Source organism: Chenopodium quinoa, unplaced genomic scaffold (assembly GCF_001683475.1).
Source record: "Chenopodium quinoa cultivar QQ74 unplaced genomic scaffold, ASM168347v1, whole genome shotgun sequence".
Lineage (NCBI taxonomy): Eukaryota > Viridiplantae > Streptophyta > Magnoliopsida > Caryophyllales > Amaranthaceae > Chenopodium > Chenopodium quinoa.
This window is the reverse complement of record NW_018742461.1, coordinates 1560375-1586648: the sequence shown is the minus strand read 5'-3', so window position 1 is coordinate 1586648 and position 26274 is coordinate 1560375. Positions and strand designations below refer to the sequence as shown.

The following is a 26274-nucleotide window of genomic DNA, read 5'->3' as shown; positions in this document are numbered from 1 at the left end:
TATTGAAACACTTTGAATATAATCTTGATACATGCTAATTTTGTTGGACATTTTATACTCTTATGGAGTAATTTATATAATCATGGAACATATGAAATTTACTAAAAGTGATTTATTATAGAAATGTAATGGGATTTATCAATTCCTCAAATTTGTCATTGTCAATAGTATCTCCTTTCCTTTTCGAAGATACTTAATTATCATTAAAACTTGTTGATCTATCACGCTTCAGGCGTGCTATAGGTTTATCAGTAATTGATGTTGTCCTTCTGGGAATGCATCAATTTTAATTGGAGCATTTACAACTATTATATGATCAATGACATTTATTTATATCCATCTTCAGGATGGTGTCATTTCAAAAATATTTAATTAACATGGGGTCACTTCTATTAAATAAATCGTTGATATTTAAGTTAATATATGTACCAAACTGACCATCAATATATTTTATTATTTATGTGCAAGGATTACATAAAATATTGGAATAAATACAATCTTCCCCCAATCCTTGCATATGGGGTATGAAATGAATCTAACAACCTTTAAATCTCTTTCGCCTTTTAAGGCATAAATTCTTTTAGCAATGCATGTATCAATCATAATAAAATTATTCTTGTAAACTCTTATTCATAACTCTTGTCCAATTATATTAATCTCTTATAAGTATGGGCATGATAATTATATCTTTACAAGTAAGTTTCCCACTATGTCATCTATCTCTTGCTCAAATATATATTGTGCAATCATGTTAAATTTGCAGATCGTATAATTTTTTTTTTTATTATTATTATTTATTTTTTTAAGAGAGAATCATAATCTAGTAATCTATAAATCATTAATATCACTCAAATAAAGAATGGTATCTATGATGACCACCAAATTAAATTTAATCACACATCAATCAATACTTATACCATCGTGTTAGTATGTTTCATAATAGTACCCTCTTATAAAGTTACTAACAATATGACCATAGTACAAAGTTAATGTCAATTATGATATTAATGTATGTACATGAGATAATTTAAAGTATATATTAAAAGAATAAAATTTGGAACTTCAAGTCCAAGATTGAAAAGGAGTATGCGATTATAGAGTATTAGCTTGCAACTTCTTATCATTGATTTTATAGTTTAAATACAATTGTACAGACATGCATCTGACCTAAACATCAAGCGATTCCTCAACAAAACAAATTAAGATAAATTAAAGTTGTAGATGAACACAATAAATAAAATATAGATATTTGGTCAATATTAAGGATGCAAAATAGACTTGAAATACATATAAAATGGGTCTTTTGGCTAATGGAGCTACGAATTAATAAAGTCAATCTTATCTTTATTAGTTTATTATACATAAATATCTTGATGAGTAAAATATCTTAGAATTATGGTTAAGAAGCTAAAGACTTGATATTATGTGAGGCAATGATCAAATACTCCATATCCAATCAAAAGAATAATATCAAACATCACACAGTAATACTTATACCATGATTTATTATAATAAGGTAGCAATGATAATCATAAATCATGCCTTAAAATAAACAAGATAACATTATGATATAACTTAACATATGTCATAATCATGTAACAAAAGCATATGTTAACTAGTATATAAGTAATTATTCCTCATTTACATCTTCATTCACTAGAGGTATAATGCAGTACAAAGAAAAAATCCTACGGAGGAAATGTTATAAAATAATACGAAGTAACAATTAGTCTTGCAATAGTAATTCATATATCCTCAATTATGATCTAGTTATAAATCAACGAAAGTTACTCATTACCATACAACAACAACAAACGAACCAAAATAAATAAATAAAAAAAAACGAAAGTTGTCGTTGTTTAATAAGCCCTTTTGGTTTGATTCAATTACTCATTACCATTTCAAAATAGGAAATTGTGTTACAAAGCGATGTATCCTACGAAGTAATTGCTAAAATATAAATTTTTGCTATGAAGTCATAAAGAAACTACTATAGAAGAAATTATTGGAGTCAAGTAAAACACAAGCACAATAATATGCATAATGTTCCGTGTTTATTAATGTACCAGGCACAATATTTATACAAGGAAGAAAACAAAAGCTTTGCTCACCAAGGCTGTTAGTTTCCTAATAAAAGATATACTTAATAAAAGATATCCTATCAAAACGATAGTTGAATATATGAAAATATTATGCCTTAATTCACGTGATACTTTTGTTGACAATGACAATGACCCACTTCCCTCATGATTCAAATATTGTTGACAATGACAACTCAATGCCTAAGTGTCGGAGATATTAAAAGCATGTCATTCGGACTGCTGTTGTACAATTTTCTATGAGAATGATAATAATGGCACTACAATGTATAGTCGAATAGTCAATCAGTAATTTGATAATGAGGAGTGAACCATCATAAATTGGCTTCGATTGTCGTGACTTGTTTGGCCCCTATGAAATATTTATTTTTTACCTTACCCCTTTTCTCTTTTCTTCATTGCCACCATGAGACAACCAACAAAACAACTGTCTTATCCAACTGGGTTCATCAATCAAACCAAACAAATAAATTTTTTAATTTGATATAATAAGTCAGACCAATAGAAAGATCGATTTATAATATTTTGGCACACGATGATTTATTATAGCTCTTAGACTTATTTAACATTCCTTATAAAACTGACATGAATATGTGATAAATACGGAGTAACAAATTAGGAGTAAAATCCCCGTAAATATTACTAGTGTGACATCACAACTAACAAAATAAGTGTATCAAATACATATGCAATATGATGAGTAAATGACCAATCATCCCATTATGCTTACATCATGGTTTTTTTATATTAATAAAAAAAAATTACGAGGAAAGTTCTTTTAAGTGGTCGACCTTGTGAGGAAGGTCCTTTTATAAAAAGGTGGCACAAAAGGTCCTTTTATGGCGATTGGGTTGTGAGGACTGAGGAGGGTCCTTTGACCAAATTCCGGCGTTGACCTATATTTTCCGGCCAAAAAAAGTCACATGCTGTGCACGTGACCGATCAAATCAGCTTTTTTTTTTTTTTTTTTCTTTTTCTTTTTTTTCCTCTTCACCTTCTTCCTCCATTTCAATTCCACACCTCAATGAATGGAATTTTTGGCCAGACCTCCGCCCACCACACCTCCATCTCCGGCAACAAGGAACCCCATCCCTTTCCCCCACCCTTCCTCCTTTTCAAAAACACTCCAAATGAACCTTCCCTTGTGCAACACCAATCAGCCATCGCAAGCAGCCACCACTCCACCAAATTCCAGCCAACCAACAACGCAAATAACAACAATTACAACAACAATAACAACCACAACAGCGTTTGCCACCATCCCTTCACCGTAAATAGCCCACCTTCGCCGCCAATTCCCTGCATCTCCAACCAATCAACCTCCTCACACTCTAACAACAGTAGCAGCCCTTGTTTTCCTCGCCAATCGCCAACAAGCTCCACCACCCTGAAAACCCCCTTCCACTTCAAAAACCCAGACCCACCACCCCAGCCTTACCTTGTCTCCCTTAAAACCCTTCTCCACTCTTACAAACCACTCAACAACATCAATAACTTTCCATTCTCATACCACCTCCCTCATTTTGCATCACTTGCAATATCCCCACAATTGCACCTTGGTAGCACCAACAATCGAAGCAACAACACAGAAGTACCCTCTTGATTTTATTTAATTTCAGAAAAGCAACATTGGGGTTAAATTTCAGAGAAGCAACCATTTTAGAAAAGTAACATAGTAATACCCCACAACTACTGAAAAATTTCAGAGAAGGAACAACTTTAGAGAAGCAACACAGTAATACCCCACCATTTGCATACCCCATCTGATTGCAAAAAAAATTGGCCGGAAAATCGAAAAAGGAAAATCGAGGAAGAAGAGGAAAAGAAAAATAAAAGAAAAGATTTCAGTGGTCACGTGCTGTGCACGTGACTTTTTTTGGCCGGAAAAAATTGGTCAACGTCGGAGTTTGGTCAAAGGACCCTCCTCACAACCCAATCGCCATAAAAGGACCTTTTGTGCCACTTTTTTTATTTTTTATTTTTTTATTTTTTTTAAAAGAACCTTCCTCACAAGGTCGACCATTTAAAAAGACTTTCCTCGCAAATTTTCCTACTAATAATGTATCTCATAAATCATACATAATAATCGATCAAAGACAATGAATTCAATAATATGCCGCATTGCAATATAGTATCAGATCAATACTTCCCCATATAGGACAATCATGCAAACCATTATTCGTGTAAGCATATGAATTTAATCAAAACAATTCACTAGTTCATGGATACAGTGCCGACAAAATTCAAACTACTAATATTATACATAGTTGCACAATGAATCTCAAGTGAATATAAGCAATAAAACTTACCTCAATGATGTTTATTTTTTCTTTTTGTTTACTCAATCGGTTAGGGATGGTGTTGATAACATGTTATAAAATAAGGAGAAATATGATAGAGATTGTGAGATAATCGATCAGTGTATTTCTATTCCATATGACGGGGGTGTGTGTATATATATATATATATATATATATATATATATATATATATATATATATATATAGGGGAGGGATCCGGTAAGAACCCCTCCTTATATAAGAACCCTAGTTATATAAGAACCAATCTCAGCCGTAGGATTAAGGTAATTTAGACGGTTAAGATTAAAACACGTATTTTTCCTTATACCCTCTACCAACCGATCAAAATTTTCTCTCTCCTCTAACTTTCTCTCTCTTCGTGTTCATCACATTCTCTCTCTGCAAACCCCAAAAATCTCCATAGAAATTGCAATTTGAAGGATTTTCGACTCAGGTTTGTTTTTTTTTTCGATTTTGTTCAAATTTCCATGAACTTAGCATGATGTTCATAGATTTTGCGATTTTTTGATTTGATTTTTGCGATTTTATGTTTCCGATTTTTTGATTTGATTTTGCGATTTTGTGATTTGATATTTGCGTTTTTCTGTTTTGATTTTAATGAATTTCGCATGGAGTTTGATTTTTTTGAGTTCGATTTTTTCAAATTTCGCGTTCGAATTTAGGGTTCTTTTTTTGCGGATTTAGGATTCTAATTTAGGGTATTCGAATTTAGGATTTAGGATTCAACACACAACAAACCGCTTGTTTTCTCTCTTTTTTGTGCAATAGTGTGTATAGCACAATGATTATATTAGTGGCTTTGCAGCCATTTTTCCCTGCTTATATTCATTGCTGTAATGTTCTGTATCAATTTTGATTCATTGATTAAATATATCAGGTTTTGGGTAATTAAACTCGTGTTATTAAAATTGAAAAACATTTATTTTTTTCCTTTTTTTGTTGGTCATTAGTTCAGTTCATAGCAGTAGTCATCCAAATTATGGTGTAACAACTACTTGTGTATAATGCCTACCCCGATACACTCAAGAATAAGAATAAGTTCTGTTAAAAATTGTTTGTTAAGTAAACAATTCAGGCTAAACAAAACTTTTAAACTCGATTAATGAGCAAGCATAGCTTGAACAACTTGGCATTACTTGTTCTGCTTGCATCAATTCGTCATGTCTAAAAACAAATCTGGCTTATTCTCTATGTTCTATTTTTTCTTATTTTTGCGGATCTATAGTTCGAATTTAGGGTTCAATTTTTGCTAATTTTTTCGAATTTTGATTTCGAAATTGGTGATGTTGGTGCGATTGCCCCTGCTTGTAGGGGTTGTGGTGTGGTGGTTGATTTATGCAACAACAGCTAATTGGTTAGGGGTTGTTGGTTGTGAACTTGTGATTGCAGGGCTGAAAATAAACTTTAGAACATAGGTAGAAAAAATTTGGAACATAGAAAAAAATTAGAACATAGGTTGAAATAATTTAGAACATGGTGTTGATCTTTCCACGTTGTTCTTGTCGATATGTTTATAGAATGTCAATGTTATGATCTAAAATACACTTTTAAGATACGCAAGCAACTGACATAGCTTAGCATGTTCTAAACTCTTTTTAAGCATGTTCTAAACTCTTTTAGAACATGGTGTTGATCATTGTGGAAATATATGAAGTAACCAGCATTATTCGTTCAACACTTCTGGTTATTCTCCATTTTGTTTTATGGGAAGTTTTGAAGCTACATGTGGTGTTCTTCCATTCTGGTCTAGACTGGTCCTCTTCTCTTTTGTGAACTATAATGATTTGGTGTTGACTGTTGTTGCCTAGCTGGGTTTGCTCTTTTCTGTTTCTTGCTCCTATCTGTGTCCTGCTCCAGCTTTCCTGCTTTGTGCTGTTATGTGCAGCTGTTGCTTGGTGTGCAGGCTGGCTTTCTCTGTTTCAGGCTGCTGTTTGTGGTGCTGGTTCAGGCTGTGATGCCTGCCTTGCTGTGTGTTGCTAGATGTTTCCTGGTGCTGCTGGTGCTGTTCTTGGTGTTAGCAGCCTAGTCTCCTGCTAGCTGCTGTTTCTTTGTGCTGTGTTGCTGTCTGGTGCTGCAGCTGGCCTTCTGGGCTCGGGTTGTTGCTGTTGTCCGTTTGGTGGTGCAGCTGGTCTGCTGAGGTCTGTTTCTGGTTGCTGCTGCTGTTGTAGGTTGGTGCTGCTGGTTCCACTTGCTGCTGCTGTTTCTGCTTGCTGTTATTGCTGTTTCCTGTTTTTGTTCGGGTTTTTTTTGGCAGTTTCTAGGCGTTGGTGTTTTGGTTTCTATTTGTTATTTTATCTTTGGCCTTTTCTTTTGTTCCCCATTTCTGGCAATAATAAAGAGTATAGTTCATTCTATATTATGGGACTGCTTTAGCCTTCATTTTTGTGTTGTCGATATTCTTCGCATTCAACTGTCTTGTTTTGGTAGGACAATAAGCTGGTGCATTCGAAAGTCTGAGCCTCTTATTGGAATTCCAATGGTTAAGGTGATGACTTCCCGTCTTGGGTCAGTAAACACAATGAACTGTCAATTAAACTTTCAGTTGTGTGTTGCAGGGATTATGCTCATTCAGGAGCGGCATGTTTAATTATGCTTAACTAAACCTAGATTATGTAACGGTAATGACACGATTGGAGCATTGTCTCATATTAGGGAAAGGTTAATTCACGGCTAACCTTTGATTCAAATACACCTAATTCCTACATTGAGTGCCGTTACTTACTCGTTACATTCTACTATCCCAAATTTTGCACAAATTATTGACATTGTTACTAATAAAACTTTAGAACATAGTTAGTAAAAATTTAGAACATAGAAAAGAAAAACAACTTTAGAACATAAGTAGACTAAATTTAGAATATAGGCAAAAGAATTTAGAACATAGGTAAAAGAATATTTAGAACATAGGAAAAAAAAAAAAAAAACTTTAGAACATAGGTAGAAAAAACTTTAGAACATAGGTGTAGAATATACGAACAACTTTAGAACATAGGAAAAATTTGGAACATAAGAAAATGATTTGCAACATAGTAAAAATTTAGAACATAGGAATATAGAACATTGGGAAAAAAAAAAGATCATAGGAAAAAAAATTGGAAATTTAGAATATTGGGAAAAAAAAAGAGCATAGAAAATAAGTTTAGAACATATACTAAAAATTTAGAACATACGGTGAAAAAAATTAAAACATAAGGTAAAAATTTAGAACATATGATAAAGTTTAGAACATAGATAGAAAAAATTTAGAACGTACGGAAAAAAAAATAGAAAATAGGTAGAAAAAATTTTGAACATAGGATAAAATTTAGAGCATACAGAAAAAATTTAGAGCATATGAAAAAAATTTAGAACATACGAAATAACTTTAGAACATAGACAAAAAAATTTGAATATAAGATATATATTTAGAACATGGACAGAAAACTTTAGAACATAAACAATAAAATGTAGAACATAGGAAAATAGTTTAGAACATACATATATTTAGAGCTTAGATTGAAAAATTTAGAGCTTAAGCAATAAATTTTAGAACATATGCAAATAATATTTAGAACATATGATAAAACCTATTAGCTCAATTGGAAGAGCATTATGCAAATGCATAGAGGATGTAGGTTCAATTCCTTCATAGGTTATCTTTATAAATAACTAAAAAAAACTTCAAATGTTTTTTTTTTAAAAAAAAAATCCAATAAAACAAATTAAATAAGCACTAAGTTATATGAGCAGAAAATAAGTAGACTAAATTTTGAACATAGGAAAAAAAAACTTTAGAACATAAGTAGACTAAATTTAGAACATAGGAAAAAACAAATTTAGAACATAGGTAAAAGAATATTTAGAACATAAGAAAAAAAAAAAACTTTAGAACATAGGTAGTAAAAATTTAGAACATAGGAAAAAACAAACTTTAGAACATAAGTAGACTGAATTTAGAACATAGGCAAAAGGTAAAAGAATATTTAGAACATAGGAAAAAAAACTTTAGAACATAGGTAGAAAAAATTTAGAACGTAGAAAACAAAACTTTAGAACATAAGTAGACTAAATTTATAACATAGGGAAAAAAAATTAGAACATAAATAGACTAAATTTAGAACATAGGAGTAGACAAAAAAATTTAGAACATAAAAAAAGAATTACAGAAATGCCATTACTAAAGAAACTTTAGAACATAGGTAGTAAAAATTTAGAACTTAGGAAAAAAAACTTTAGAACATAAGTAGACTGAATTTAGATCATAGGCAAAAGAATTTAGAACATAGGTAAAAGAATATTTAGAACATAAGAAGAAGAAAAAAAACTTTAGAACATAGGTTGGAAAAATTTAGAACATAGGAAGAAAAAAAAAAAAAAAAAAAAAAACTTTAGTATATAAGTAGACTAAATTTGGAACATAGAAAAAAAAAATTAGAAAATAGGTAGACTAGATTTAGAACATAAGAGTAGGCAAAAAAATTTAGAACATAAAAAAAGAATTACAGAAATGTCATTACTAAAGGATGGTTTTAGATGGTTGGATCAAAACTAATAAATGGTTGAGATTGGTTCTTATATAAGATTGAGTTCTTATATAGAGGAGGGTTCTTACATGAGCCTTCCTCTATATATATATATATATATATATATATATATATATATATATATATATATATATATATATATATATATATATATATATATATACACACACACAATATATATAATTAGGGTTTGATTGGATAAGAATATAAACCCTAGATCTATCTAGAATATTCTAGAATGATACAAGGAGTATAATGGGCATCCACACAATATTTCATAACACAATCAACTATTATACCTTTTTTTTAAATTCAAAACTAGATACTCTTTTTTTTGAATGGTTCAAAACTAGATACTTAATTCTTTGTACAATAACTAATCAATTTACATGAATATTAACAATAATAATATCTAACGTACAAGTAATTATCAACAAAATGTAAACAAATTTGAGAAAGTGTGGTATCGTTTAGAATTTTCGGTTTTAAATATTTCACTTCCTCCATGGTGAGATTGGACAAATAGTTTCGCATTCTTTGAACTTGTCCTCCTTTACCTTCACTAATTGGAAGAAATACAGAGTAAACTTTTGCCCCTAAAAAATGTGGACAATTCTAAGTAATTTTAAGGGTATAGAGTGAGTCATAAAGAGAAATGATGAAGACGTGATTAGATCGACCTTAACCAACTAATCTAGCTAACGTTCACTAATAATCACTTAACAACATTTAAACCAAGACAGTGAGAAACACACCGAAATATTTGACCAAAAGGTTATCACAAGAAACAACTCAAAGTCTCAAACAAGCACAAGTGCACAACAATGAGTCAATGAATATGTAAATATTTCGTATTAACGAAAATAATAAGGAGATTAGGAAATAAACAAATGAAATAATCTTTGCATTTGTTTTATACGTTTCCCAGATTCCGACCCACGCTTTCTTTCCCTCCCTTCACTCCCAAACACCCATCTCCTCTAAACGCAAAAAACAAAGTAATTTGCAGAGATTTTGGTGGGAAATCAAATTTTTTTATTGGGTCTGTAAAAAAATATAAAATTTTCCAATTTTTTGGAGAAATTAAATTTTGAAGAAAATTAAGGTGGGTAAATTCTAAAAATGCAGAATTTCATATCCCAGAAACTTCGAGATTTGGACGCATACCCTAAAATCAATGAAGATTTCTACAAGAGAACTTTCTCCGGCGGTGTCGTCACCGTTGTCTCCGCCATCATCATGTTCCTCCTCTTCTTGTTTGAGCTCAGTATGTCTCTTTTTATTGGTTTTGTAAGTTATTATAATTTTTAAAAAACTTGTCCCTTTTTTTTTTGTTTTTTTTGAGAATTTCTGTGTAAGTTTTTATTTTTGATTTGACAAGCTAATGGGTAATTAGTGGTTTACATAATTTTTTGTTTGATGGGAAAGAGTAGGTGAAAATTTTGACAAATTGATCATAATTAGTTGGGAATTTGGGATGTGAGAAATGATTGAAATATTTACAAGTAGATTAGTCTATTTGCATTTGCAAATACCCTTGTTAATGTGTAGCCTTAATTACTGCTAATAGAGGGAAAGAGAAAAAGGAGGGAAGATATTTTGTTATTTGAGGCAATCTAATATCTGTGTAACTAGGGCGCTAGCGCATTTGAGTACAATAGAAAAAGTAGTTGACTAGAGGAGCATTTGTGGGTTAATGGAGCTAAGTGAGTCATTATCGAGAAATACGAGAATATTTTTAGCTTTGGATAATTGTTATCGAAAATTCAAGTGGAATTTCCGATGTTAGTGAGTTTCGAATCAAGGGTTTAATGGGGTAAATCGGTTCTGTATTTTCTGGGATAGTGGTGTGTCTGGTTTGCCTCACCTCGTTTGAGGCACTGAGTAATGATGGATTTAGGGTTTGGACTCCCTTGGTTTGTGGTTATGGTATGGTCAATGCTGGTGTAGGAGCATCTTGTTTTAGAAGTATCTAAGCCAGAGAGCTGAAAAATGAACCAGATGTGCTGTGCTGGATCATTAATTGCATATCTGTCAAGTCTCAACCCTCTCTTTTTGCCACCCTTGTTTTGATAGACTGTCTTGTTTTCTTTACGTGTAGTGTACACCTAGTTTGGCTGTACCTAAAAAAGCTTCATTTTTGGGTTGTGTTGCCTTTAGCTGAGCCAAAGTCTTTAAATGGCTTAGTTGGCATTCATTTAGTTGTTTACTTGCTTGAGATCATGAACTGATCCACTTGCCCCTACATTGAAATGGTGTATATTGGTAGTAATAGGTTAATACTGTTGTTGTTCAGACCAAATATAATTCCTTGATTCATTTTGGATTTTATCGGTGGTAGTTTTCTGTAGTATGCTTAGGAATAAGGAATGGTCAGAGAAATGTCCAGAGGTTGTTTATCTTGTAATAATAGTGTCCCAATATTGGTATCCAAATCATGATGATAGATACAATGATGATCATTATATTCTACTCGATAGGATCAATATTTATGTGATGCAACTTTTGCTGAGATCTGCTTAGTGTATGCTAATAACGGTTGCTATGGATATGTGATCATGTAATGTGAGTATGTGACTAATTGTCATTGATCAAAAAATTTGTGATTCCAATGTGGTTTGTGATGCTTGTGTCTATTTATAGTTTTGTAGATTTAACTTTGGAGTTTGAACCTTGTTCTACCAAGGCATTAAATGTAACATTCATGTGTTCTTTTGCATCACTGACCACTTGTATCGCGCACCTCTCTATTTTCCTGCAGAATCATATCTGCATACTGTTACAGAGACGACACTTGTAGTGGATACATCTAGAGGGAAAAATCTTCGTATTAATGTAAGTACATTCTTTTGCTTGGAATGCTCTCCCTTGCATTTTATGATTTTTATCTCATTTATGGCTTGTGACAACACATTTGACTTCTGCTTCCTTAATCCTACGTTTCAGCAATATATTACTGTCTTTTGCGGGAATCCATAACTGTACATTAACTTCAATAAGTAATTGCGCAAGTCAATTAGATCCTTTTTTTTTTTGGTTCTTTTCTATACTATTTTTAATTTTGATTGTATACACAGATTCTCATGGATATTTTGTATCTTCTTCTGAATTCGTTAGTCAATTTTTGATGCTTGCTCTTTTCTTGTTAATTGCAGTTTGATATTACTTTTCCAGAAGTTCCTTGCACGGTTCTCAGTGTTGACGCTGAAGATATCAGTGGAGAGCGGCATTTTGATATAGTATGTAACTAAAGAGACATGCTTCTCCAGCCTTTGTCATTTATTGTTTTTCTGATCATATGTTTTGTTTGGCTTACTTGCAGAGACATGACATTGTCAAAACAAGAGTTGATGCTCATGGGAACGTGGTTGATACTAGGCGAGATGGCATTGGAGCGCCGAAGGTTAGATAAGTGGCCTTTTTTTTTTTAAATCTTCCTTAAAAGTAATGAAATATTTTAGTGCATTTCACAGTCACTTTTAGCTTTCATTAATGTCCCCTGTCAGTTGTTATATTATGCATAATTTTACCATCATATTGTGGAACAGATTAGTATTCTGTAATTAAAGTTTATAGTGGTGTGTATATATGCTAAATACAATTTAAAGGGGACAACCTTGGCTTAGAAGGGATAGAGAGAATAGTCTTGACAAATTAAATCAAATACCTAATTTATACTCCTTCCGTTTCGCATTAGTTTCAACAATAGGCTTGGCTCATAGTTTAAGAAAATTATAGACTAGGCTTATAGGCTTATAATATAAAGTATTGTTAGTAAGAGATAGAAATAATAAGAAAAGTAGCATGGGTGGGGTTGGTAAGAAAGAGAAATAATAAAATATATGTGAAAGTGGGGTTAGTGGGAGAGAGAAATTATAAAATAATGGTGGGTCCTTTCCAAATATAGTAGTGTTGCAACTAATATGAAACGGCCGAAAATGAAAAGTGTTGCAACTAATGCGAAACGGAGGGAGTAGTTAGGATACAGGGAATAGCATTATTAATTTATTTCATGGTGCTAGTTTTAATTAATTCTATTACTTTATCTGTAGATTGCGAAGCCTTTACAGAAGCATGGTGGCAGACTTGAACACAATGAGACATACTGTGGTTCATGTTATGGAGCAGAAACGGTAGTTTCCCTTGTCTATTAACTCTGGTGCACACAGTATCATTCATATGGCAGATTATTGCATTGTGTACCTGCATGAATTTAAAATTCAAAATTATAATCATGATCATGAATTACTCCTCTTTTTAAGGGTGAACTGCTTGTTATCAGCTATGTATCCTGAAGGAAACATTTGCCCAACCCTTGTCTATTATTGCTTATGTAATCTGTTTGACAGAGAGATCAATAACATGAGTTAAGGAGGGTGCAAGGGCCTCAATTTATTACCTGATATCCTGAATTTTGTTAGAATAGCCTTTGGTTCTCCATCTTTATACGTATCTATATCTTTCTTTTTAAGTGCTTGATGTTTAGGTATTGTTTGAAACTCATTTCAGCTTAGTTTCTACCCTACAATATTACAAACAAGAGTTTTCATGATTTTGTTCTGTGTTAATGTGTTTCCGGAATGCTGACTGCTTAACTAAGATAGGTAGAAATGATGTTCTGAGGATTTCTGCTTAAGCACAATATATGTATTGGCATGGCAAATACATCACTAAATTTTTTAGACCCAAGGTCCTTATATATAATGGAAGATCAGGGAGAATTTAATGGGACGCACCTTCAAGTGCTCATGTAAAGTACCTGCTCTACAAGAAGTGACCTAAAGCTTTTTAATCTGTAGGAGTGATCAATCCCCTAATTTTCAAAAAGAAGGGAGGGGGAGGAGGAATGTGTTTTTTTAACGTGTTTATCAAGTGCATTTCTTCACGGTTTTTTTGATCCATAATTTCCATTTCTTCTGCAGTCTGATGATCATTGTTGCAACTCTTGTGAAGAAGTTCGTGAGGCATACAGAAAGAAAGGTTGGGCGTTGACGAATATGGATTTGATTGATCAGGTTATTTTATTTTCTATTTTTTTGGAATTGTTAAAATTTCCTGTTTGAAACCAGATGTGCCATATATTTCATTGAAATGTGAACTATAATTATGGGTCTTAATGATCCTTGAAGCTAAACTTGTTCTGCCAGAGGCACTTTAAATAATTTTCCTTGGGTTTGTGCTGTTAAAGCTGTTTACAAACTTTACTTGTGGGACAAATATCAGCTGTTACTGGTAGTAATATGATGCTGGGATGAAGAAACTGTCCTAAAGAATTTAGCAAGGAGTAAAACTTGTCAAGTTTTGTATGATCAGTGGCTGTTATTGCATACAAACCTAGTGATGCTGGAATGTGTGTAATATACCCATAGAGCTCTAGCAACTGTCTTAAAATGCACTTATATTGCATATTGGTAATATTATTACTTATACTTAAAAAATTTCTACATTGTGAATGTGTGTGCTTGCCTCGCCAACTACATAGTTAATATTAACCTCCCAGAGTCGATCGGTCTAGGGGGTCTAGTTTTTGGCTCGACTTAAATTTTCAGTCTTGGAAATTTATTGCAAGGTGACCTGGTGTATTCAACACATAACATGTTATTGTGCCTATCATGTCCAGTATTTATTCCAAACTCCTGTTTTACTTCATTGCTGGCTGATTGTGCCTATCATGTTCAGATGTGTATATGTGGCTGGCTTTAACTCTGCTTAAAGATACTCCCTCCCCTGATTTCTTCTTCCTCTCATATGAGCAGTGTGAAAGGGAAGGATTCTTCCAAAAGATCCATGAGGAAAAAGGTGAAGGATGCAATATTAATGGATTTCTGGAAGTTAATAAAGTGGCAGGGACATTTCATTTTATTCCGGGGAAGACTTTCCATATGTCAGAGTTCCATCTTAGTGATTTATTTGCTGTCCAAACGGACAACTACAATGTGAGTTATGACACTGTTAATACTCTTCTAATACTTCATGTATATATATACTTATTCTTTTATGTTCTTAGACTTAGTGTACTTATTTGATATTCATGACAGATAAGCCATAAGATCAACAAGTTAGCTTTTGGAGACTATTTTCCTGGCGTTGTTAATCCTCTGGATGGGTAATTTTTCTTTATCTTTTATTAATAACCTTTGAGTTGAATAACAAAAGATTTGATGTTTCATAAAAATGACCTAAAGAGGAGTTGAAAGCCTATAATGATTTTGACCATGCTTATTGCAAGTGTTCATGATGCATGCAATCTATGCATCACTGTATCCCCTAAGAGAGGCTTCTTTTTGCTGTATCTTAGCGGAGTATTGTCTCATTCATTATTTCTTACTCCCTAAATTTCATAAAGGATGTTTTCCTCTTTGAATTTTTCCTAGATGAATGTTCTAGTTAACAATTCTCTTTCTGGGTATCTATGCACTATTCTCTGAAAGCTATCTTCATAGGTTCTTATCCACTTCTCTCAATCTGTGATAGGTCAACTAAGTAAACACTATGAATGGAGGGAATGACATCAATCAATTAAGAATGGTCACTAAAAGACTAAAAATTTAATTCATAACCTCTATAGTTTTCCTGTCCTAGTTTTTTCTGTGCTGAAGCTGAACTTAGATGTTCTGATGTTTAAGTAAAAGGACAAGAAAGCATTTCTTGTGATCTTTTGGACTTTCAGCATTTGTGTTAAAGTCGTTTAAAAAGTAACAATCAAATTGGTTGATTCCTAGTGTATACAGAATCGGTTGTGGGGAGGGGGGGGGGGTGTATCCCCGGATAATTATTTTTGGAGTGGTAAAAGCGTTGAATTTTTTAACCATGAATGATTTCTTGGATTCGCGGAGATTACTTGAGCTAGGGACCTTTTTCAGATCAGCTTCACATGGCCTATCTTGATTGACAGCCTTGGGGAATAATCATTATGTTGTCCATGGGTATAAATTTATATGTAATACTTGTTTGATTTGACATAATGCCAAACTCATGCTCGATGGCCTCTTTGGTACTTTGTTGGAGAGACTTCAAAACATTGGAGGGTGTGGCTCATGATTTTCAACTACCTCCCTACCCCCTGTGTCTATATTGGTCGTCTGGACTATATTGGCAGCAAACTTAGCATAAAAGTGAAGTTTATAACTTGTAAATAAATGAGAGGAATTTTCAAGGAAAGTAGAGTAAATTTGAAACATGATCCCCTTTACTCCTTGGACTCTGTATTTAAGCCCAGTCTTCTCTCCTTTTGTTATCTATACTCTGTATTAAATACTTTGTTGTCTAAGGTTGAGTTGTTTTTGGATCAACGTCTATTGACTAAAATTGATTATATTACTTTTAGGGTGCAATGGTTACAAGAGACAACAAGTGGATCTTACCAGTATTTTCTTAAGGTTTGCTCCATGATTGCAAGTCTGTCCGTTTTCTCTTGTTTTCAAATTTAAACATCCTTACTTTTTTACCCTAAACATATGCAAAAAGCCCGTACAATATATGGGGGTGCTTCAGTCGTAAGATAATCCTTTTGCTTTTGCTTGATGATTTGGAAGATAATCATTAGATTCTCTATTTTAGGTTGTCCCAACAATATACACCGATGCAAGACGACGTACTATCCTGTCTAATCAGGTACTCAGTCCACATAATTATTGGGTTTTTGCTGTCGTGATGTTTTGCTTATCTCAGCTCAGTGATGGTTTGTACAGTTTTCTGTGACAGAGCACTTTAAAAATTCAGAACCAGGACGCTATCAGACTATCCCTGGGGTTTTCTTCTATTATGATCTTTCTCCAGTCAAGGTTGGTTTCGTTTTCTACCATGGAAGCTTAATTCTATATGAATATGTACACTTTCACTAAATCTTCACATGTATTTTTGTTTTTTACTGCTTATTTTAATAGTCTTGTCTTCTGTTTTTTTTTCTCTCCTCCCTTTTGCCCTTTACACTTCTATGTAATAGATTAACTGTACTAACCTTACTATACTTTTCTTTCTTGCTACAAATAAGAACACAAGTAATATAAAAATTTCGGTGGCTGAATTTATCTATAATGTTTCAGGTAAATTTCACGGAGAAGCACATGTCCTTTTTACACTTCTTGACTAATGTCTGTGCAATAGTTGGAGGTACAATTCTTCTTCCTCTATCTCTTTAACTGCTCCAATCTGTCCCCCCTATACTTTGAAGCTGGCAATCCACCTTTTTCGGATGTACATATTTTATGGACTCCTTCCTAGCATAATTTTTTTTTTCTTTTTTGTTTTTTTAAAAAAAAGTCTCTGAAGAAGATGAAAAGAAGGATTGTAGGGAAAAAGGCAGTGGCAACTGGCAAACTATTCCTAGGCAAAATTAATTATTGCCCTGTACAACTTGGAGTTTGAGCTGTTAGGAAATGATTTTGGGATCTGTGGTGTTTGCCAAATATGTGTTTGCACCTGCATTGCCTCGTAGTTGATTTTGCTGTATACCCCTCTCAACAACCCAATTTATTATTGCTTCTGCTATATGTTATTGGCCACTAACCATCTGAAACCAAAGACCTTGACATATCTCAGATTTCTCATCTTACTTATGTTTCTGCTGTGGTATTACTTGCTGAACTTGTTAAGACATCAGTAGTACTGAAATCTTTGCTCGTTTGTCAGGCACTTTCACAGTTGCAGGGATAGTAGATTCTTTTGTTTATCATGGTCGTAAGGCTATGAAAAAGAAACTATAGAAAAAATTTGGTTGAGCTATTGCTAGAGCAGAAAGTTTTCCAGCTCCCAGTTGATTATGTACTCTTATATCCTCGATTTTCCTGGGTGAAATACGGTGTGAAATTATAGGAGAGGATTGTCCTAGAGTGTGACTCAGTGCCTGGTGGCTTATGGCATGGCGGTCAATTTTGGCCGATGGGCTTGCTTGATTGTTAAGCAGTTATTGTTGTGCTATTGAGCAATTAGTCATTCATTTTTGTTGAATTATGTACTCCGTAATTGCTGGTGTACATGTCCACAGCTTCCTATTATCAAAATTGTCTCTCCTATACGAACAGCTGAAATTCAGTTACAAGAGTATTGATGTGTAGATTATTTAGACGATTTGATGTTAGACATTGCTATACGAACAGCTGAGATTTTAATCAATACCACTTCGGTCAAGTTCCTTGGACAAAGCAGTACTTTCTACGTTTCTTTTGTTCACCATCAAGGTTAACCGGATAAATATGCAACTTAGGTACATTTTTCTTACAATATTACATTTGGTTTACTTAGTGGTAAGGATTATTGGGCTTACTTTGTGTAACAGCTAACAACCTATAATGCAAGGCCGCGGTATCCTTTTTCCTAATTGACAAGTAAAATCAAATTTCAATTGTAACCAGTTGGAAAAAAAATATTTGAATAAAACTCTAGAGATTTTATTCTTTCATTGTACAACTACTCAACTGAGATGCACCAATCCTTCAAATAGAATTCACAACAGTAAAAAGAAAAAAGAACTATGATGCGCATAAATTTCTAATTAGACACGTCCTATAATTGAAACGAAATCTTTGACATGGTGCGTTATGGCAAGCTAAAGGATATTGTGAGCTTTCCTCTCATGTTACTGCAAAGACTGCAATATCTCATAGCTTTAACATGGTGGCCTGGAAAACTGCATGCTGCATCTCTTCCTTGGTCAACCACGAGCGCAAATAACTGTTTATTATATCCTTCTCACAATTACTGGTAGAAATCCTTTTTATTCCAAACCTGGTGATATGCTTTAGGTTCAGCTCAGAAGGGTCTTTAATATATTGCTCCAAAATACTTCTAATGGCATCACACCAAATTGGTCTAGCTATCTTCAGAAAGTCATGGGCAGCCAACACAGGAAGTGTAACACTTCCAATAGAAGATTCCATACGTCCACCTCTTCCATGATAATCTGAGCCTCCAAGCTTCAGGAGGCCATAAGCATCGGCAAGATCACTGTATACTGTTGCAGTAAAGAGAAGACAAACAGCTTGAATCCTAGGTAAGTACTACGTAAAATTTAAGTTGATAATAAATTTCTTTTCATGATACCATGATTTGTTGGTATAACCATTTCTCTCAATTGGAATATCAAATTATTGAGCTAGAGAAAGAACTGACTTGAGATTTAATGCTTTGAAAGTTAGCAGATAAAACATTAGTGGCTGCAAAGGAGAAGCATCTTTTATCAATCCCCAACTTTCTGGTTGAAACTTGAAAGGCTTTTAATTTAACATGAAAGAAACTATCCAGTGTCTCTAAGGTCCAGTCTGCTATTAGTAAGGCTACAATTGTATCTTGGAAATCGGTCAAGATCAGCTCTAAGGCCCTCTGACACTAGTACATGAATCTCAAAAACATACTAATTAAACAAAACAGGGAAATTTATCTAAAATTCTTCAAATAGGGACATGCAATTAAACAAGACTCTTAGCACAAACAGAAATGGACACAGAACAAATTAACAGTTTTCAGCAGTAAAATTTACCTCTAAATCTCCCCTACACATCATCAAAAACCGGTGAACCCAATTTTAAAATACACGTTTTGATATGAAAAGCAACAGTGGTAAATGAACTGCTTGAAGATCACCTACCTGCAAGTCTACCATCACTTCTATAAACTTCTATTCCATGCAGACCAGCCTGTTTTAAACTACGGACCACCGGAATGGGATTTTTTAATGCCCATGGATGTGCCAAAACAGCTATTCCCCCAGTTTTACAAATCATTTGCACTGCTTCTTCAGCAGCAGGCTCACTTCCCCTGCACCCAGGACAGGCAGATACTAAGTTTTGTACATCAGTTAAAAATTCATAATTAAGGAACAGTCACCATTGAGCTCATAAATTATTACTTAGAATAAGCAGGTCCACCATCATAAAGATATCTGTCAAATGCTTGCTTGAGATCCTCAACATGGCCAGCTTCCAACAAAGCACGAGCTACATGCAGTCTTCCAGGAGCAACTCCACTGCCTGCAATTCTAATGACATGTTCCCACGTAACGGGCTTTTTGAGTTTATTCAATTTTGAGAGCATATTCTTTGCACGAACATAACGTCCATCCCTTATGTTGGTCAAAAATTGATCAAACTCTTCAAATCTTGCTGGTCCACAGCTGCTATAATATGCAAGGACGTGAACTGGTTCTTCTGATTCAGAATTATCTCTGTTCATCAATTCAATTTTCCATTGTCAATGTTGCTAATCAGATATTTTTAAATGCATTCATCTTCTTATTAGCAATATATTATGTAATTAGCAGTAACGCCAGTAATAGTATACTACACTACACACGTAAAGGACGCTTAACCAAAAAATGATAAAATTTTATCCAACTAGCATTATCATTAGTTAAAAAAATGAAATACTCGTACTTGCCTTGTAGAGAAAACAGTACTGATCTCAACACCTGGAATAATCTTGATGCCAAATCTACCGGCAGCTTCCAGGGCCTCAGGGATACCAGACATTGTATCATGATCAGTCAGAGCAAGAACTTTCACCTGTTCTGAAGACATTACAGATATATAAATCACACATCTTATCAAAGCTTAAAATTTAAGACTTTTATAATCATGCTGAACCACTGAATTTGAAGAATGAGGCACCTAGCTTACTTGTATAGACAGAAAGGGAAACATAAAGAATTTAGAATCAGAATGCAAAAAATGAATCAATGCTGATGACTTGACCAACATTCAACAGAAAACAGCATTTTAGGATTCTAGTATAACAATATTGATGACTCACAGGTATTGAAAATATGTTGTGAATCAGTCTCACCGCATCTCTTACAAACCACTACATAAAAGGTTCGCCAAGCCACAGCCATAAGGATGCAATAGAATATAACTACTTGCAAGAAATTAAATGTATAGCTCAGAATCCCATATTCCATCATGGCAAGAAAACAAAACCAATGATTCTTCCAAAATAACTCTAAACACTATGGAAGTCAAGCTTCCTACTTGAAAGAAAACTAACACTCATGAATAATTGTTATTGCTTACGACTATGGAATGTGTGAGTTATATTGATTAAAAAACATTAGAGAGACCCAGCACATTAAGAAAGCACCAATTCCACATCCTTAATTTCCCTAAAATTTGACAAGTGTTTTTGTAAGAACTAATCAGGTGCAGGTAAGATAAACTTCTACAATTATGTACACCACTTGAATTGAGTGAGCGAACTATCTCATTCAAAAGACAAAAAACTACATGCACCTAAACAGCTACATTCCTTGGCTAGAGCAAAACGGTCACAAAAGAAACATTGCAAAGACGAAAAGATCAAACTTCACGAGCTGATTAATAAATAAGGCTTCAGTGACAGGAGAGAAGCATATCTACATTTTTGGATATGTATCTTTTAATATTGCCTCACCATCTCAAACTGTTATACTTCAACTATGCTTTGTAACCACTAAATTTAGAAATTTCTACCAATTATTAGGGACTTAAGAATTAAAGAAAATCTATATTCAATTGCACGGTTAGATATCTAATAGTTAGTCAACCTATCAAAGTACTCTTCCTGTTTCTTTATCATGAATTCATGATATTCCTCTTTTTCTCTCTTGGGTTTAACAGTTAATTTAAATGCCTAATATTAACCAAATGCAATATATATTATGATCCAAATTTCCAATACACAACAAAATTCTAATGTCACCATCAAACAAACCCATCACAAAAACTAAATCAAGCAGTACAAAATCAATATTAAACTATTGTAAAGAACAGAAATAAATAAAAAAAAACCCAACAATAAAATGAAATAAATTTCTTGAAATTTGGGGAAGAAAACTGACCCCATGTTGATGAGCTTTCTCAACAAGAGCAGAAGGGGATAAAAACCCATCACTACAAATCGAATGAGAATGCAAATCAAACACAACTTTCTCACAAACTTGAGCTCTTCGCATAATTTCTGGTAGAAATTCATCCTCATTTTCTCTCTCTTCATCTTTAACAGCTTTATTAGAGTGTTGCGCCAACAAAACCCATTCATTAACAGATTTTAAGGCTAAGGTTTGTTCAGCAGTCATTCTTCTCTTAGCACCCCCTCTTTTCTTCTTCTTGTTAACTTCTCCCATGATTCGAAGTGGGTGTTTCTGGGATTTCTGGGTTTGGGTTTGTGGAAGAATGGATTTATGAAAACTCTGGTTTAAGCGGCCTTAAAAGGTCAAAATAGGTTTTATCTGATTTTGAATTAATTGAGCAGATAGGAAAGTGAAAGTTCCTACTTCCTAGAATTGTTTGTGGTAAATTCGGTCCACACATTACACATATAAGTATTTTGCAAAGTACTTGTAAAAAGCACAATAATTTTTTTTTGGAAAGATAGTAAGTACCTTAGCCATAAGTAATGGTATTATCTTGTTTAAAAAAAGTACCGGTAATAAGATTTAGATTGACTAATTTATAAGATTAAATCTCACTTAATATAGCAAAAAACCTACAAAATACGAGTATGACATTTGAACATCATATATGAATAAGAAAGATGATGAGCCTAGAATTACCGAAATTGGAATTTCGTTTCCTCTTTGAACTTTCGGAATTTCCAATCCTTTGGCCTCCACCCAAAAATTTTACAAGATTTCAACACCGGCGATTATCTTGCCCTCGGCTGGTGGTGGTTTGTTGGGAGGAAAGTGTTTGATTGAGTTAGAGGAGTGAAAATATAGAACACATGTAAGGGTATGTTAATCATTCAAATTTAAACTACAGACATTACCTCTTAAAATGCAGGCATCGTTTAAATATTTAATAACCCTTGCTTCATACTTATTTTTTGTAGGTTAACTTGTTACTGGTTCAGTTTTTGCCCTCTCACCGTTCATTCTAAAGAGCGGTTGATAGTTAATCGGTTGATCCACATTAACCTATTTACTCACCAAACACGACTTAACTCATTTTTATTTTTTTATTATTTTTTTGTGTTCCACTCGATTCACCCTTTGGGCTAATCCAAATTCGAGGTTTAGTTTTGGGTGATTAGGTTTCCATTCCCTCCCAATTATTATTGCGATAGATCAAACACACGATCCTCCCTACCAAATGCAACCCCAATCACTACTGCACCAAACATCCAACTGGTGACTTAACTCATTTGTCACCTCTACTTTGCCGTCACTCCGTAGTTGTGTATTGTTGTACTCTACAATTTGGGTCCACCGACCTCTTATTAGGAAATCAGGTGGGGGTGGAGAGAGACGGATATTAGCGCGAGAGAGGCAGAGAAAGCGAGAGAAAAAGCCTAACAACAGGGCATTGAAGTTGATAAGGCTGGGGTTTTAGCTAAAGCCCTTATCTTTCCTCTTTCTCTTTTGACGCCTTCTCTCTCCTTTCGCCCTTCAACACCAATATACTCTGTAAGTTTCTCTTTCTTATTTTTTCCATTGTTTCTGGGTTTTTTTTAGGGTTTTTCAAAACCCTTTGATGAATGCCCACGTAATTTTAATGTTTAAATACTTAATATGAGATTTAATTGTTTCAATTTTGAAATTTTTTGATGGGTTTGAGTGAATTTTAAGTGGGCAGTATAATTGATTTGGCCTCTCTTCAAATTAGGGTTTTTTTCGACTGTAGTTTTAAAATTTTGATTTTTAGGGTGGACAATGGATTGCATTATCATCTACTAGTAGAATTTTTGTGTGTGTATGTGTGTGTGTTTTTTTTTTCCCTAATTGAATTTGGTTCATTGAAAGATATTTCGAATTTTAGCCATTTTTTTCGGTGAATTGAGCAGGTGAAAGATTAGGATGGCTGGCCAATTAGTTCGTGAATGGAGTGGAATTCAGCAGTTTCCGCTCGCAACTCAAACTAAGTTGCTCGAATATTTGGGAACATTGAAGCAAGAGGTTTGTCTCATTTTTTGCATTAAAGCTGTTTTGTTCATGTGATATTGTTTTGGGGGTTTATTCAGTGAATTCTGATTAGCATGTTTGTTGTAATGGTTTGATTGTAGAATGTGGATTCACTAACCATCCTTGTTATGGGAAAAGGCGGTGTTGGGAAATCGTCTACTGTAAACTCGGTCATTGGTGAACGAGTAGTTGCTGTCAGTGCTTTTCAGGTATGGTTTCATTGCCTTGGTTGCTATAAATGGCATATTGTTATTGTACTGTTTTTCTGTAATACCTGTTCATTTCATGATATAGTAAACTTGCATAGTTACTCATTGTCTAAGTCATGGTTTCCCATATACTTAAAAACTTTTGAAGGTATATAATGGAATTAATATGCTAATTATTTCCTTCTGTTAGCACTCAAGTTCACAACCCTTTGAGGGAACCTATGAAGGTAGAAACCACCAAATGGAAAATATAATGGTCAAATTAAATTCATAGTTGGAGGGTTTTTTTGCTTTAGTTCGATGGTTCAAGCCTCCTCAGTTTCCTTGAAAATTATCAGTTCCATCTGATCCTATGTGGTACTGAAGGTTTGGCGCCTCAAGAATAAATTATATATAGGGTGAAAAGATTTCATGGGAGAGATGCTCGGTGGGTGATCCAAAATCGAAGCATAGAGTTACCTTGGACTTTAGATTGATTGATGGATTACATAGTTGGTTAAGTTATTGGCGTTACGGCACATTTACATTTTTTCCTTTGACCAAGGTACACAATATGTAGTATTTTTATTATTAACATTGACTTGGAAGGGACACAAGCGCACAACCAATATTTTGCTCTTTTCTTTTGTAGCTGAGGCGGTTGTTATCTTTTCCTTTGTGAATTTTTTAACTCTTTGTTGATTGATTGTCAGTCTGAAGCATCAAGGCCTGTGATGATATCTCGTTCAAGAGCAGGATTTACATTGAACATTGTTGACACACCAGGTCTAGTTGAAGGTGGATATGTGAATGACCGTGCTATTGATATGATTAAAAGGTTTGTGCTGAATGATACTTGTCATATTGTTATTTTGGATTCGTAGTAACTCTCTGTAGTCAGTGATGATGCATGCTTATAGTCCATGAGAAGTGTGCTCTCAAAAGTATCCTCTCTATTTGATTGGTTTTTTGGTTTTTTTTTTTTTTTTTGTTTTGTTTTTTTTTTTTTTTGCTGGTTGGTACTCATTTTGCCTTCCAGGAAAATGTTCTTGTGCAGAACTTAAATGCTTTTACATATATATTTCTGGAGCTATTTACAGTTAACTAGCTGTCTGTTAATTTTTGTAAGCATACGCTGTCATAAATGCCAGCAAACTTCAGCTGCAATAACCTTGCTATGCTGTATAATTATTATGGATTTGTTTCATTCCCCACTTGAGCATTTGTGGTACATGAGCACCTGAATAGATATATTTGTTTGGGTATCAGGGCTGGATAGATTATTTTTTTGGCAATCCGACTTTCTCAGTGTAGAATACATCCTTGGGTATCAATTTAGAGTGATCATTACTTTTTAATATATGATGTTTACCATATGAATATATTGTCGGCGTTGTCGTGATCATTTAATTGTTCTTCCTCTTATTTTGCCTTCCCTTGTCGTCCTTGTCTTATCTCTAACTCTCCTATTGATCCGGTTGGAGCAGCTTCCTTTTGGATAAAACCATCGATGTATTGCTGTATGTGGACCGCTTAGATGCCTACAGAGTGGATACATTGGACAGGCAAATTATCAAAGCTATTACAGATAGTTTTGGAAAAGAAATTTGGAACCGTGCTGCTATTGTCCTTACTCATGCCCTGCTTTCACCCCCAGATGGGCTGAGTTATGAAGACTTCTTCAGTAAAAGGTCTGAGGCTCTTCTAAAAGTTGTCCGCCTTGGGGGGCGAATAAAGAAGCAGGACCTTGTATGGCATCTTCATCTTTTTGCCTTTTTTTATCCATAATTTTTGCATTTTTGAATTTGTCGGACGGTTCCTTAGGACGATTCATGTTAGCTAACCCCATATCCATTTGGGACTAAGGCTTTATTGTTGTTGTTGTACTTCTGTTTGCATTGCGTGTCTCTTGCATTTCATGTTAGTCAGTGTATGTTATTATAATGTTGTTTAATGGTATTGTATACCTGGTTGCTGTTTCATTACCCCATTGTTAACTCTGGGAGGGTAGAAGTGCTTGCGGGAAATAACATGATTGATTGGTTGTCCACCGTGTCCATCCGAGTTTTAGTTGCCACCACATGTACCGTGATTAGCTTTCTTGGAATCTGTTGTAAATATAGAAAAAAAAAAAAAGCATCTATTGTGTTATAATAACTCCTTGGAAAGGCTAGTAAATGCATTTCTAATTTTTTGGTTTATTTGTCAAAGGTTCTACTTACTAAGTTGAGTACTGCTTAATCGCATGGCATGTTCTTTGCTGAAAGTCTGAAA

The 26274-nt window shown here is 33.9% G+C and overlaps 2 protein-coding genes across 2 annotated transcripts; one reads left to right on the top strand and one right to left on the bottom strand.

The window, feature by feature from the left end:
• Positions 1-9604: 9604 nt before the first annotated feature.
• Positions 9605-18086, top strand: LOC110718601 (endoplasmic reticulum-Golgi intermediate compartment protein 3-like). Its single transcript, XM_021897463.1, has 13 exons — positions 9605-10210; positions 11705-11778; positions 12099-12182; positions 12266-12346; positions 12996-13076; positions 13866-13958; positions 14700-14879; positions 14982-15049; positions 16271-16322; positions 16504-16557; positions 16635-16727; positions 16989-17055; positions 17575-18086. Exons 1-13 carry the CDS (start codon positions 10066-10068, stop codon positions 17646-17648), a joined length of 1146 nt encoding a protein of 381 aa, XP_021753155.1. The 5' UTR covers positions 9605-10065; the 3' UTR covers positions 17649-18086.
• Positions 18087-18284: 198 nt separating this feature from the next.
• Positions 18285-22292, bottom strand: LOC110718600 (3',5'-nucleoside bisphosphate phosphatase-like). Its single transcript, XM_021897462.1, has 5 exons — positions 21752-22292; positions 20317-20441; positions 19790-20104; positions 19529-19698; positions 18285-18895 (listed from the first exon to the last, which is right to left on the bottom strand). Exons 1-5 carry the CDS (start codon positions 22034-22036, stop codon positions 18543-18545), a joined length of 1248 nt encoding a protein of 415 aa, XP_021753154.1. The 5' UTR covers positions 22037-22292; the 3' UTR covers positions 18285-18542.
• Positions 22293-26274: the final 3982 nt, after the last annotated feature.